At 40.8% G+C, this 13,238-nt stretch overlaps 1 protein-coding gene across 7 annotated transcripts in view; it reads right to left on the minus strand.

The window, feature by feature from the left end:
* Nucleotides 1-13,238, minus strand: part of LOC126073259 (TLC domain-containing protein 4-like) — a 231,307-nt gene that overhangs the window by 10,833 nt on the left and 207,236 nt on the right. For all 7 annotated transcript variants that reach the window (XM_049879718.1, XM_049879713.1, XM_049879715.1 and 4 more), the window contains one exon: nt 5,424-5,497. In XM_049879718.1, coding sequence (XP_049735675.1) covers nt 5,424-5,497 — 74 coding nt within the window. The remainder of the gene's footprint in view (nt 1-5,423; nt 5,498-13,238) is intronic.

Raw genomic sequence — 13,238 nt, forward strand, 5'->3', positions numbered from 1 at the left:
AAGCCCTGGTCTACAGCAACACTGCCCAATAGAACTTTCTGCTATAATGAAAATGTTCTATATACATGGTGTCCAATTCTGTGCCACATGGGCCTGTGGGGCACCTGAAATGTTACGTGAGACTGAGGAACTGAATTTTTAATTTTACTTCATTTCAATATAAATAGCCACATGTGGCTTGCAGCTACTCTGTTGGACCGTGCAGGATTAGAGGCTGGTGCTGTAGACCAGGCAAGAGATGATGAACTAGGCACTGACAGAGATGGAGGAGAGGTGGCAAAGGCAAGAAACATTTAGGAGGTGATACGGTAAGGCCTGGTGATGGGCCAAATGCAGGGGAGGCAGAAACAGTCAAAGATGATTCCCAGGTGTCCTGAGGGGAACCAAGTGGACAGCTGGGCCACATACAGACAGAGAGAACGAGGAGAGGATTCAGAGGGAAGCATGCTGCATTCTGTTTTGGAAACCCAAAACCCAAACCCATTGCCATCAAGTCAATTCCAAGTCACAGAGACCCTATAGGACAGAGTAGAACATCACCATTGGGTTTTCAAAGGGAGCACACTGCCACATCTTTTTCCCACAGAGTGGTGGTGCATTCCAACAGCCAACTTCTCCATTAACAGCCAAGCACTTAACCACTGGGCAACCAGTGTGCTTCACATTCTATTTTAGACATGTTGAATTTGATGTGCCACCTGGGAGGAGAAAACACAACTACAATACTACCAAAAAAAAAAAAAAAACCAAACCCGTTGCCATCGAGTTGATTCTGACTCATAGTGACCCTACAGGACAGAATAGAACTGCCCCATAGAGTTTCCAAGGAGCGCCTAGTGGATTTCAACTGCCGACCCTTTGGTTAGCAGCCATAGTACTCAACTGCTATGCCAGCAGGGTTTCCTATAATACTAAAAGGTAAGTAATATTAATATAGAAGCCCTGGTAGTACAGTAAATTATGCCCTTGGCTAACCAAAAGGTAGGTGGCTCAAACCTACCAGCAGCTCTGCAGAAAAATGATGTAGCAGTCTGCTTCCATAAAGATTACAGCCTTGGAAACTTTGGGGCAGTTCTACTCTGTCCTACAGGGTCGCTATGAGTCAGAATCGACTCCACAGCAAACAACAACATTATTACGCTTTTTTTTTTTTAAAGAGAGAAAGCAACTGTGGTACAGAAATGTTAAGTAACACGCCCAAGGCCGTTGGAAATGGCAGTTAAATTCCAACTCGAGTTTATCTGATTGCAAAACTCATGCAGTTTATTTGATTCCAAAACTCAAGTCCATTCCACCAACAACAGCAAAAAGGTAATAGCTTGAAACCTTGGAAGCGGAAGAGCTCACCCCAGGAGAAAGTCAGCGGCCCAGAAGAGAGCCTGGGGAGTACAATCATTTAACAAACTGCCTCCTGAGAGGGGCGGTCAGGGAAATGGAAGAAGGAGGCTAGGGCAATGCCATGAAAGCAAGGGAAGGGCAGCATTAGAAGAAGGGTGTGACCAACAGCAAGTCCTAAGACAGGCACCAATAAGAGCTCACTGGATTTTGCCACTGGAAGTCGCTGGTGCCTTTGGTGAACAGTTTCAACAAAATGGCAGAGGCAGAAGCCTAATTATAGTGGGTTGATAAGCAAAGAGGGTAGGATAAAGTAGAGAGCAAATATAAACTGTGCACTTTCAGTGTTTACTAGGTTTTAGCATACTAAATATTATGTTAGGTTTAGCACTTATTTAATATATACTTAATGACACTTTGCTAGGTGCTTTACATATATAATCTCATTTTATCTTCACAACAACCTGTGAGGCCTGTAGGTATCATCTTCTCCATTTTATAGATATGAAAACTGAGACTCAGACAATCTTCCATCACACACAATGGTTAAGTGGGAGAGTCTGGATTTGAATCCAAGTCTTTTGACTTCAAAGAAGATGCTCTTTCCTCTTATATGCTTACAATTTCACGTTATCACAGTTTTTGAGGATTGCATAAGAGTTATTTAAAAATGTTTTTTTAAACTGGGCTGAAGCCCTAGGAACTGATTTTATTATTATTTTTTTTTCTTGAAGAAATAAGATTACAACATACGAAACAACAGCAAATAAAATAAGACAGTATATAAGTACTTGGGAAAGGTCTGCAATCCATTCTCTCCTGTTTGGGGTGGAAGGATGACCCCTAAGCAAGAAAAAAGATGGGTGATTCAGGCTAATCTCCTGGTAAGCATACTAATAACAGACCTCTTGACAGACTAACAGTATTTGTAGCAGGAGAGTCTTCATCCATGGAATGCTTCTACCAGAATATACCTAGCCTAGGACTGCTTATGTTAAACAAACCTGGAACATATGGATTTAAGCTATGTAACTATCTGAGCATGAAATAAAGATGCTCTATAACTAAGAGCACTCCTTCTTTGTCAGAGATGCGAACTGCACACATCGCTTAGACACCACATAGGTAATCGTGCTCCAGGATGTGCCCAGTGCAAAAAGGACCTAGGGAGCCATACTGATGGTCCTGAGCCTCTCTCTGCTTTGCCTTTGCCTCATGGTTACCTGGGTCCTTTAAATCATTTGTAAAGCTTGATACAAGGTAGGCTGTCTTAACTCACCTGAGTCTAACGACATTCCCAATCCGCTGTCATCCCTGTACTAAATCATGAAAGGCTTCATATGTCAACCCTCCCCACTGTTATGAACTGAAGTTAGTCCCCCTACATACATGTTGGAATCCTAACCCCCGTACCTGTGGTTGTAATCCCATCTAGGAATAAAGTTTTTTGTTATGTTAATAGGGTCATACCAGTATAGGGTGTGCCCTAAACCTAATCACCTCTGAGTTATAAGAAGAGCAGATCAGACACAGAAGACAGATGCCATGCAAGGACCGCCAAGAACCACAGAACACCCAGGGCTACCAAGAAGGAAGGAATTGACACAGTCAAGACCCTGGTTTGGACTTTTAGCCTCCAGAACTGTGAGAAAATAGATTTCTGTTGTTTAAAGCCATCCACTTTAAATATGGTATTTCTGTTATAGCAGCTCGAGCTAACACACCTTGGTTTTGGATTTTGAACTAATATTGAAGAACGAGTAAATTTTTCAAAGATAGAGGGAAAATGGAGGCCATGAATAAAAGGAAGAAAGGCCAGAACAACCCACAGGTGCATGGGACAGTGAGAGTACAAACCTAATTGTAACAAGCAGTAAATAAAGCTGCAGACACAGGGTGGGACCACATCACAGGGAACTGCGAAAGTCAGAGAAAAGAGTCTAGGCTGAATGTAGGATTTTTTTTTTTTTTAAAAAAAACTAAGGTCCTGACAGTGGAAGATGAGAAATACTACTCTGACTGCACTGTGAGGAAAGCATTCCGGATAAGGTTAGTCTGGAATTAGGGATGTTAGTTAAGGGATTGCAGTAATCACACCATGGAGACTCTGAAGGCCCTAAACTAGGGCCCTGTCAACAGATAAGGAAAGGAAAATTTAAACATCTCACAGGGGGGAAAAAAAAAAATCAGCAGACCTGACCAGATCAGGGCAATAAAAGAGCAATAAAAGTTAACAATAAATCCATCGTCAAAAGTGAACACCTCTTCTCTAGGAGGCACAGCTTGATTTCCTCCCATGAAAGCACGCTAGACTTCATAAATTCCTTTCAAATAGAGTATGGAAAGGGGGAAGGTTTGCAGTGGAGAAACTGGCAAACATTACCATAACCAAGTGATAAAGTTTAACATCACCAGTGATGTCACATGGATATTCGTGTTATCCCTGATAGGATATGACAAGAACACTAATTCACCTCTCTGGCATTGTTTCTAAAAAACCTATGACCTCCATCTAATCATGAAAAAAACATCAACAAATCTAGATTAGGGGACATTCTACAGGGCACCTAGCCAGTATTGACGAGGCCAAAGAAAGAGTAAGAAACTGTCACAGCCCAGAGGAGACTGGGCAGATGGCACAACTAAATGTAATATGACACCCTGGATCAGATCCTGAAAAAGAAAGAGGACACTAGTGGAAAAACTGATGCAATCCAGTAAAGTCTGGAGTTTTGTTAACAGTAACTGATCAATGCTAGTTTCTTAGTACTGACAACCATACCATGGCAGTGTAAGATGTTAAAAATAGGAGAAACTCAGGGAAAAGACTAGAAGGCAGGAGGGGACAGGAAAGCTGGTAACAGGGAACCCAAGGTTGAGAAGTGAGAGTGATGACATGTCATGGGCTTAACCAATGTCATAAAACAATATGTGGATTAACTGTTTAACGAGAAGCTAGTTTGTTCTGTAAATTTTTTAGTTTGTTCTGTAAACCTTCATCTAAAGCACAATTAAAAAAAAAAAGATACATAGAAATAGGGGAAACTAGCTGAGGGGTGTATGGGAACTCCCTGTGCTAACTTCACAACTTTTCTGTGTATCTAAAACAAAAAGTTTATTTTTAAAAAGTGAGGGACTAAGAGAATTTTCATCAGAAATTTAGGAAAGGAAGAAGTTGAATTCAGGAATATGAATGACCCCAAGATAAACGGGAGTAGATTATATTCTTTTCCATGAAGAACCCCACTGAATCCTAAGATTCAGGGAGCACAGTTCATCCTGCAGCATGCATCACAGGGGTATAAGAATGCTGTCTTAGTTATCTACTGCTGCTATAACAGAAATACCACACGTGGATGGCTTTAACAAACAGAAATTTATTCTCTCACGGTTTAGGAAGCTAGAATCCAAATTCAGGGCACCAGCTCCATGGAAAGTCTTTCCGTCAGCTCTGGAGGAAGGTCCTTGTCATCAATCTTCCCCTGGTCTAGGAGCTTTTCAGCACAGGGACCCCAGGTCCAAAGGACACTCTCCACTCCTGCACTTCTTGTTTGGTGGTAATGAGGTCCCTTTCCTCTCTGCTTGCTTATCTCTTTTGTATTGCAAAGAGATGACTCAAGATACAATCTAATCCTGTCGAGTGTGTCCTGCCTGATTAGCATAACTACCTCTAATTCTGTCTCATTACCATTACGGAGGTTAAGATGTACAACACATAGGACAATTATATCAGATCACAAAACAGAAGACAACCACACAATACTGGGAATTATGGCTTAGCCAAGCTGGTACACATTTTGGGGGGACATGATTCAATCCCTAACAAATATCCTGGATGAGGGTATAATAAAGCATTGTCATGCTGCAAAGACAGCTGGTTAAAAGTCTAACACCACCATTTACTAGCTAGGGAGTCTGAAAAATTAGCTTTTCCAAGCCTCAACTTCCTCATTTGTACAATGGTGGTAATAATTCACATCATATATGTTCATTTTTAATACAGTAGCTTTAGGATCATGGAAAAATCTTTCCCCAAACTAAAAATAAACAACACAACTTTAAAATAATTATTGATATCAGTAACCTACCGCTGATTCACAAATGGGCTGGAAAGCTCTGCCACCAGGCGAAAACTTGCAATGTATGCCAGTACTCCTTCTTTCTGGAAAATAAACATAGAACACAAATCAGTGATAACATTCTTATCCAAAACTCCAAATATTGAAGAAACACCTGATAGCTTCTCAGCATAAAATAACACTCTTATTATCAAAACAAACTGAGGAGTTTTCTACCTTCTATAGCCAGAGTTTACATATTCTTTTCAAGAATTTAGAAATATACTTGGTATTCTACAGCATTTTTAAAAGATGGCATACTGTACACAATATTCACTTAAACAAACAGGTTGAAACAGCTGTCTCAAGTTCAACTAATGAATGCTGCAAATAACCATTAGTAGTATTAAAAAAGAAAAACAAAAAAACACCCCAAACCAAACCCAATGCCATGGAATTGATTCCAACTCATAGCAACCCTATAACACAGAGTAGAACTGCCCCTTTGGGTTTCTAGGGAGTGCCTGGCAGATTGAACTACTGACCTTCTGGTTAGCAGCCAAGCCCTTAGCCACTGCACCACCAGGGCTCCATTGGTAATATTAGTAATAATTATTCATGTACACAAATATGAAGATCTAAGGATGTTCACTCAGAGTTATACATAACAATGAAACTTAGAACAAACACATAACAACAGAGAATTGACTAAATATATTACATATCCTTATGCCACCAGGAAAACTCTGGTGGTGTAGTGGTTAAGTGCTATGGGCTGCTAATCAAAAGGTTGGCAGTTCAAATTCGCCAGGCGCTCCTTGGACACTCTACAGGGAGTTCTCTGTCCTATAGGGTCATTATGAGTCGGAACTGACTAGACGGCAGTGGGTTTTTTATGCCACCAAGAGGTATAATGATGGAACCAGATAGTGTGAGAATAAAAACAATTGGAGAGCTTGCAAAAATGACTCAGAGTTTACAGCCTTCACACCCTTTCTTATGAAATTATTTCAGGATAGGCTTCAGAAGAACGAGTGAGCAAGCCAAGGAAGTTAAAGACACAGGATCAAGGAAACAAAGACTCCAACCCAGGAGAAGCACTGAAAGGAAGCCCCAGGCCGTTGGGCGGCAGGCCTACAGAGCAGCCTGTTTAGACTGGAATAAGAGGATGGAAAGCTCAGGCAGCAGGCATCTGAGAAAAGGTATTTCAGAGCTTTGATACTATCCTTGAGAAACAGAGCAACTCAAATAGGTGATAAAGACAGATAATGCAGGAAAAAGGAAAGAAGGCAATTAGAAACTATAGGAATTAAATAGGAAATACAATCTTGGTTGTGAAACAAACTATTTTAATGTAATCATAATAAACACTTTATTGACTTTCTGTATTTAGGATCAACTGGGAATAAAGGGAAACAATATGATTATTGAATAAAATGTAAATATTTAAAAATACGGGCAACATAAAAATACAAGTATAAATGACAGAAACTGAGAAGCAAAGTGGGAAAGTGGTAAAAGGGAGGTAGAAGCACTAATATCTCTACCTCAAAAAGCTGCAAGAAGTCCTAGAGAACCAGAAATAAAGGTATTTAAAGTTTAAAAAGTAGCAAAAAAAAAAAAAAAAAGTAGCAAAGAAGAACTAAAAACACTATAACTACACTGGGAGGAAGAAGGGAAGAGAAATAGAGCTGTGAGAGTTAAATCTTTATTCATCATTCCAAGAAGATAATAGATGCTATCTAAAACTGACAATTCAAAATGTGTAGATTGGAAAGATGGGCAACATTAACTCCTTCCCTTCCTGCATGTACGTAAAGGTCCTCTTATCAAAAGCTGGAGTCTTATTCCCCTCCCCATAAATCCTGGCTGATCTAAGTGGCTCCCTTGACCAATAGACGGCAGTGGAAATGACGTTCTGGGTCTTCTAAGCCTAGGTCATAAGAAGCTTTGAAGCTTCTTAAGGAATGGTCTTTTGGAATACTCACTCTTGGGATACTCCTCCTCAGAACAAAGTTGTCAGGCTATGAGAAGCCCAAGCTACATATAGGGTCACATATAGGCATGGGTGGCTCAGTAGTAGAATTCTCACCTCCCATGCAAAGAAACCCCATTTCGATGGCCAGCAATGCACCTCATGCACAGCGACCACCCATATGTCAGTGGTGGTTTGCATGTTGCTATGATGCTTATAAGGAGCCCTGGTGGTGCCGTGGCTAAGCCCTTGGCCTTTAACCAAAAATCAGGCAGTTCAAACCCACTAGCCACTCTGGGGGAGAAAGATGTGGCAGTTTCCTTCTGCAAAGATTTACAGCTATGAGGTGGAATCGACTCCATGGCCATGGGTTTTTAGATGATGCTTATATAGGGCCACTATGAGTCGGAATCAACTTGATGGCAGTGGATTTGGTTTTTGGTATGTTGTTGAATAGGTTTTGGTGAACATTCTAGACTAAGAAGGCCTAGTGATCTACTTCTGAAAACCAGCCAATGAAAACTCTATGGATTTCAACAGTTCAACCCATAACCAATTATGGGGATGGTGAAGGACCGGGCAGCTTTGCATTCCGTTGTGCATGCGGTCATCATGAGTCAGAGGCCAACTTGGGGGGACAGCTAACAACAAAAGCACTCTATAGACACCAACTGAGCTCCCAGAAAAGAGTCAGCATCAGCTGCCAGCCATGTGCGTGAGCCCCTCTTGGAGGTCCACCCCAACTGAGCATTCAGATGACTTCAGCCTCAGCTGCCATTTAACAGCACCCACATGAGAGACCTCAACCACTCAGCTTGTCTTTCCTTCCTTCCCTTCCTTCCCTTCCTTCCCTCTGTCCCTCTCTCCTTCCTTCCTTCAGTTCCTTCTTCCTTCTCTCACTCCCTTCTTCCCTCGCCTCCCTCCCTCCCTTCTTTCTCCCTGCCACCTTCCTTCCTTCCCTTCCTTTCTTACCTTACTCCTTCCCTCCCTCCTTTCTTCCCTTCCTCCTTACCTTCCCTCTCTCCCTCCTTCTTTCCCTCCCTCCCTCCTTCTTTCCTTTCTTTCTTCTTTCTTTCATTCTTATCATTAAGAACTCATGAATCAATGGGTTTCAATCAAGTGCAGTCATTATTCTTATTGGCAATCAAAATGTCACATCTTTATCCAATGGGAGAACCATTATGTTGGTCCCTGTCCTTTTGACAAACCCATTAGTCTTTGATAGGTTGCTTTCTAACACAAGGTTAGCAGGGTCATTCTGTTGTACGTTGTTGTTGTTGTTAGGTGCTAACGAGTTGGTTCTCACTCATAGCGACCCTATGCACAACAGAACGAAACACTGTCCCGTCCTGAGCCATCCTTACAATCGTTGTTATGCTTGAGCTCATTGTTGCAGCCACTGTGTCAATCCACCTTGTTGAGGGTCTTCCTCTTTTCCTCTGACCCTGTAGTCTACCAAGCATGATGTCCTTCTACAGGGACTGATCCCTCCTGATAACATGTCCAAACTATGTAAGACACAGTCTTGCCATCTTGCTTCAAATGAGCATTCTGGCTGTACTTCCTCTAAGACAAATTTGTTCATTCTTTTGGCAGTCCATGGTATACTCAATATTCTTCTCCAACACCACAATTCAAAGGCGTCAATTCTTCGGTCTTCCTTATTCACTGTCCAGCTTTCACATGCATATGATGTGATTGAAAATACCATGGCTTGGGTCAGGCACACCTTAGTCTTCAAGGTGATGTCTTTGCTCTTCAACACTTTAAAGAGGTCCTTTGCAGCAGATTTACACAATGCAATGCATTTTTTGATTTCTTGACTGCTGCTTCCATGGCTATTGATTGTGGATCCAAGTAAAATGAAATCCTTGACAACTTCAATCTTTTCTCTGCTTATCATGATGTTGCTCACTGGTCCAGTTGTATTTTTGTTTTATGTTGAGGTGCAATCCATACTGAAGGCTGTGGTCTTTGATCTTCATTAGTAAGTGCTTCAAGTCCTCTTCACTTTCAGCAAGCAAGGCTGTGTCATCTACATAATGCAGGTTGTTAATGAGCCTTCCTCCAATCCTGATGCCCCATTCTCCTTCATACAGTCCAGCTTCTCGTATTATTTGCTCAGCATACAGATTGAATAGGTATGGTGAAAGAATACAATCCTGATCACACCTTTCCTGACTTTAAACCAATCAGTATCCCCTTGTTCTGTCCAAACAACTGCCTCTTGATCTATGTAAAGGTTCCTCATGAGCACAATTAAGTATTCTGGAATTCCCATTCTATTGGGAAAATATTAAACGATGCAGGAAGCATCAAAAGAAGATGGAAGGAATACGTAGAGTCATTATACCAAAAAGAATTAGTTGACGTTCAACCATTTCAAGAGGTGGCATGTGATCAGGAACCAATGGTAATGAAGGAAGAAGTCCAAGCTGCTCTGAAAGCACTGGTGAAAAACAAGGCTCCAAACTGATCCGCACAGTTGAATGCCTTTGCGTAGTCAATAAAACACAGGTAAACATCCTTCTGGTATTCTCTGCTTTCAGCCAGGATCTATCTCACATCAGCAATGATACCCCTGGTTCCATGTCCTCTTCTGAAACCTGCCTGAATTTCTGGCATTTCCCTGTCGATACACTGCTGCAGCCATTTTTGAATGACCTTCAGCAAAATTTTGCTTGCGTGTGATATTAATGATATTGTTCTATAATTTCCACAGTCGGTTGGATCACCTTTCTTGGAATAGGCATAAATATGGATCTCTTCCAGTCAGTTGGCCAGGAAACTGTCTTCCATATTTCTTGGTATAGACAAGTGAGCACTTCCAGCACTGCATCTGTTTGTTGAAACATCTAAATTGATATTCCATCAATTCCTGGAGCCTTCAGAGCAGCTTGGACTTCTTCCTTCAGTACCATCGGTTCCTGATCACATGCCACCTCTTGAAATGGTTGAACATCAACTAATTCTTTTTGGTGTAATGACTCTGTGTATTCCTTATGCTTCCTGCATTGTTTAATATTTTCCCCATAGAATCCTTCACTATTGCAACTCGAGGCTTGAATTTTTCTTCAGTTCTTTCAACTTGAGAAACGCTGAGTGCGTTCCTCCCTTTTGGTTTTTCATCTCCAGCCTTTGCACATGTCATTATAATATGCTGTCTTCTCGAGCTGCCCTTTGAAATCTTCTGTTCAGTTCTTTTACTTCATCAATTCTTCCTTTTGCTTTAGCTGCTCAACATTCGAGAGCAAGTTTCAGAGTCTCCTCTGACATCCATCTTGATCTTTTCTTTCTTTCCTGTCTTTTCAATGACCTCTTGCTTTCTTCATGTATGATGTCCTTGATGTCATTCCACAACTTGTCTGATGTTCGGTCAGTAGTGTCAATGCAACAAATCTATTCTTCAGATGGTCTCTAAATTCAGGTGGGATATACTCAAGGTCATATTTTGGCTCTCGTGGACTTGCTCTGATTTTCTTCAGTTTCACCTTGAACTTGCATAGGAGCAATTGATGGTCTGTTCCACAGTCAGCCCCTGGCCTTCTTCTGACTGATGATATTGAGCTTTTCCATCATCTCTTTCCACAGATATAGTCAATTTGATTTCTGTGTGTTCCATCTGGCCAGGTCCATGTGTATAGTCGCCCTTTATGTCGATGAAAGAAGATATTTGCAATGAAGAAATTGTTGGTCTTGCAAACTTCTATCATTCAATTTCCAGCATTGTTTTTATATTTTCCAACTACTGATCCTTCTTCTTTGTTCCCAACTTTCACATTCCAATCGCCAGTAATTATCAATGCATCTTGATTGCATGTTCGATCAATTTTAGACTGCAGCAGCTGATAAAAATCTTCTATTTCTTCATCTTTGGCCCTACTGGTTGGTGCGTATATTTGAATAATAGTCGTATTAACTAGTCTTCCTTGTAGGTGTATGGATATTATCCTACCACTTACAGCATTGTACTTCAGGATAGATCTTGAAATGTTCTTTTTGAAGATGAATGCGACACAATTCCTCTTCAAGTTGTCATTCCCAGCATAGTAGACTATAGGATTGTCCTATTCAAAATGGTCAATACCAGTCCATTTCAGCTCACTAATACCTAGGATATCGATGTTTATGGGTTCCATTTTATTTTTGATGATTTCCAATTTTCCTAGATTCATACTTCGTACATTCCAGGTTCCGATTATCTATGGATGTTTGTAGCTGCTCCTTCTAATTTTGAGTCATGCCACATCAGCAAATGAAGGTCCCAAAGGTTTTACTCCAACCACGTCATTCAGGTCGACTCTACTTTGAGGAGGCAGCTCTTCCCCAGTCATCTTTTGAGTGCCTTCCAACCTGGGGGGCTCATCTTCCAGGACTATATCAGACAATGTTCTGCTGCTATTCATAAGGTTTTCACTGGCTAATGCTTTTCAGAAGTAGACTGCCAGATTCTTCTTCCTAGTCTGTCTTAGTCTGGAAGCTCAGCTGAAACCTGTCCTCCATGGGTGACCCTGCTAGTATGTGAAGACTGGTGGCATAGCTACCAGCTTCACAGCAACACACAAACCCCCACAGTATGACAAACTGACAGACATGTGAGGGTTTTGTTGTATGCAATACTTTAATATGTGAAACTTAACATTTATCTTTATCCTGTTTTTGTAATACATATTATACACTCACATGCAGAATATTATTTGACTCACACACACAAACATATATAGAAAAAAAAAGGAAACAAGATATACACTTAAATGTAAATGGTAACTAAGTAAAGAATACAAAAAAAACACCTCTGGGTTGGTTATATTTTCTTTTTGTTTGTCAATATTTTCTAATTCTCAAATGAAAATGGATTATCTAGTTAATTTTAAAAATATCCTCTATTTCTTATTTCCATAGCGTTTTAATTTACAATATTGTTGTAAAGGGTCGTAATCTTCCATTTTAATAAACAATCACTGTTGTCCAAATATATACTTTTGTGGTTCTCTACCTTTCTGGAGTTCTCCTTTGCCTCTTTCAGATCATCCTTCTTCTGGTCTTTGACCCTGGCTATACCACCCCTCCTCTAGACAAACCTTTATTTCCGATGGCATGTGGGTCACTTTGCCTTGGTGTACTCATGTATCACCACAGACCTCATCACATCTAAAAGTTTTCTTCATCTCAAACTGGTTCTCCCATTTCCTTCCATAGTATCACATTCCTCTAGTGCTCTGGGTCATTCTGGCTTCTTCTTTCTCTTTGTTCCCTGAAGTCCAATTAACTACCATGCTCCACTGACTGCAAAATGGCTTTTAGATTTCTTTCTTCCTCATTAATATAATCACTACCATCACCACCAAAATTGAATTCTTCATCATCTCTCACCTGCATAACATCATCAGATTTACCTTTCTAAAATGCCAATTGTATCAGGTTGTTTTCTGGCTAAAGGTCCTACAACTACTCAGTAAAACAAAAAATCCAAGGCTGATGAGTCAGAGCTTTTATTCCATAAGGCAGTATCATGGATTGAATTGTGTCCCCCCAAATTATCTGTCGACTTGGCTGGGCCATGATTCCCAGTATTGTGTGATTGTCCACCATTTTGTCATCTGATGTGTTTTTCCTACGTGTTGTAAATCCTATCTCTGTGATGTGGATGAGATGGGATTAGCAACAGTTATGTTAATGAGGCAGAAGTCAATCTACAAAATTGGATTGTGTCTTGAGCCAATCTCTTCTCAGACATAAAAGAGAGAAGTGAGCAGAGAGACATGGGGACCTCATACTACCAAGAAACAAGAGCCAGGAGAATAGTATGTCCTTTAGACCCAGAGTCCAAGCACTGAGAAGCTCCTCGATCAGGGGAAGATTGATGACAA

Source organism: Elephas maximus, chromosome 3 (assembly GCF_024166365.1).
Source record: "Elephas maximus indicus isolate mEleMax1 chromosome 3, mEleMax1 primary haplotype, whole genome shotgun sequence".
Lineage (NCBI taxonomy): Eukaryota > Metazoa > Chordata > Mammalia > Proboscidea > Elephantidae > Elephas > Elephas maximus.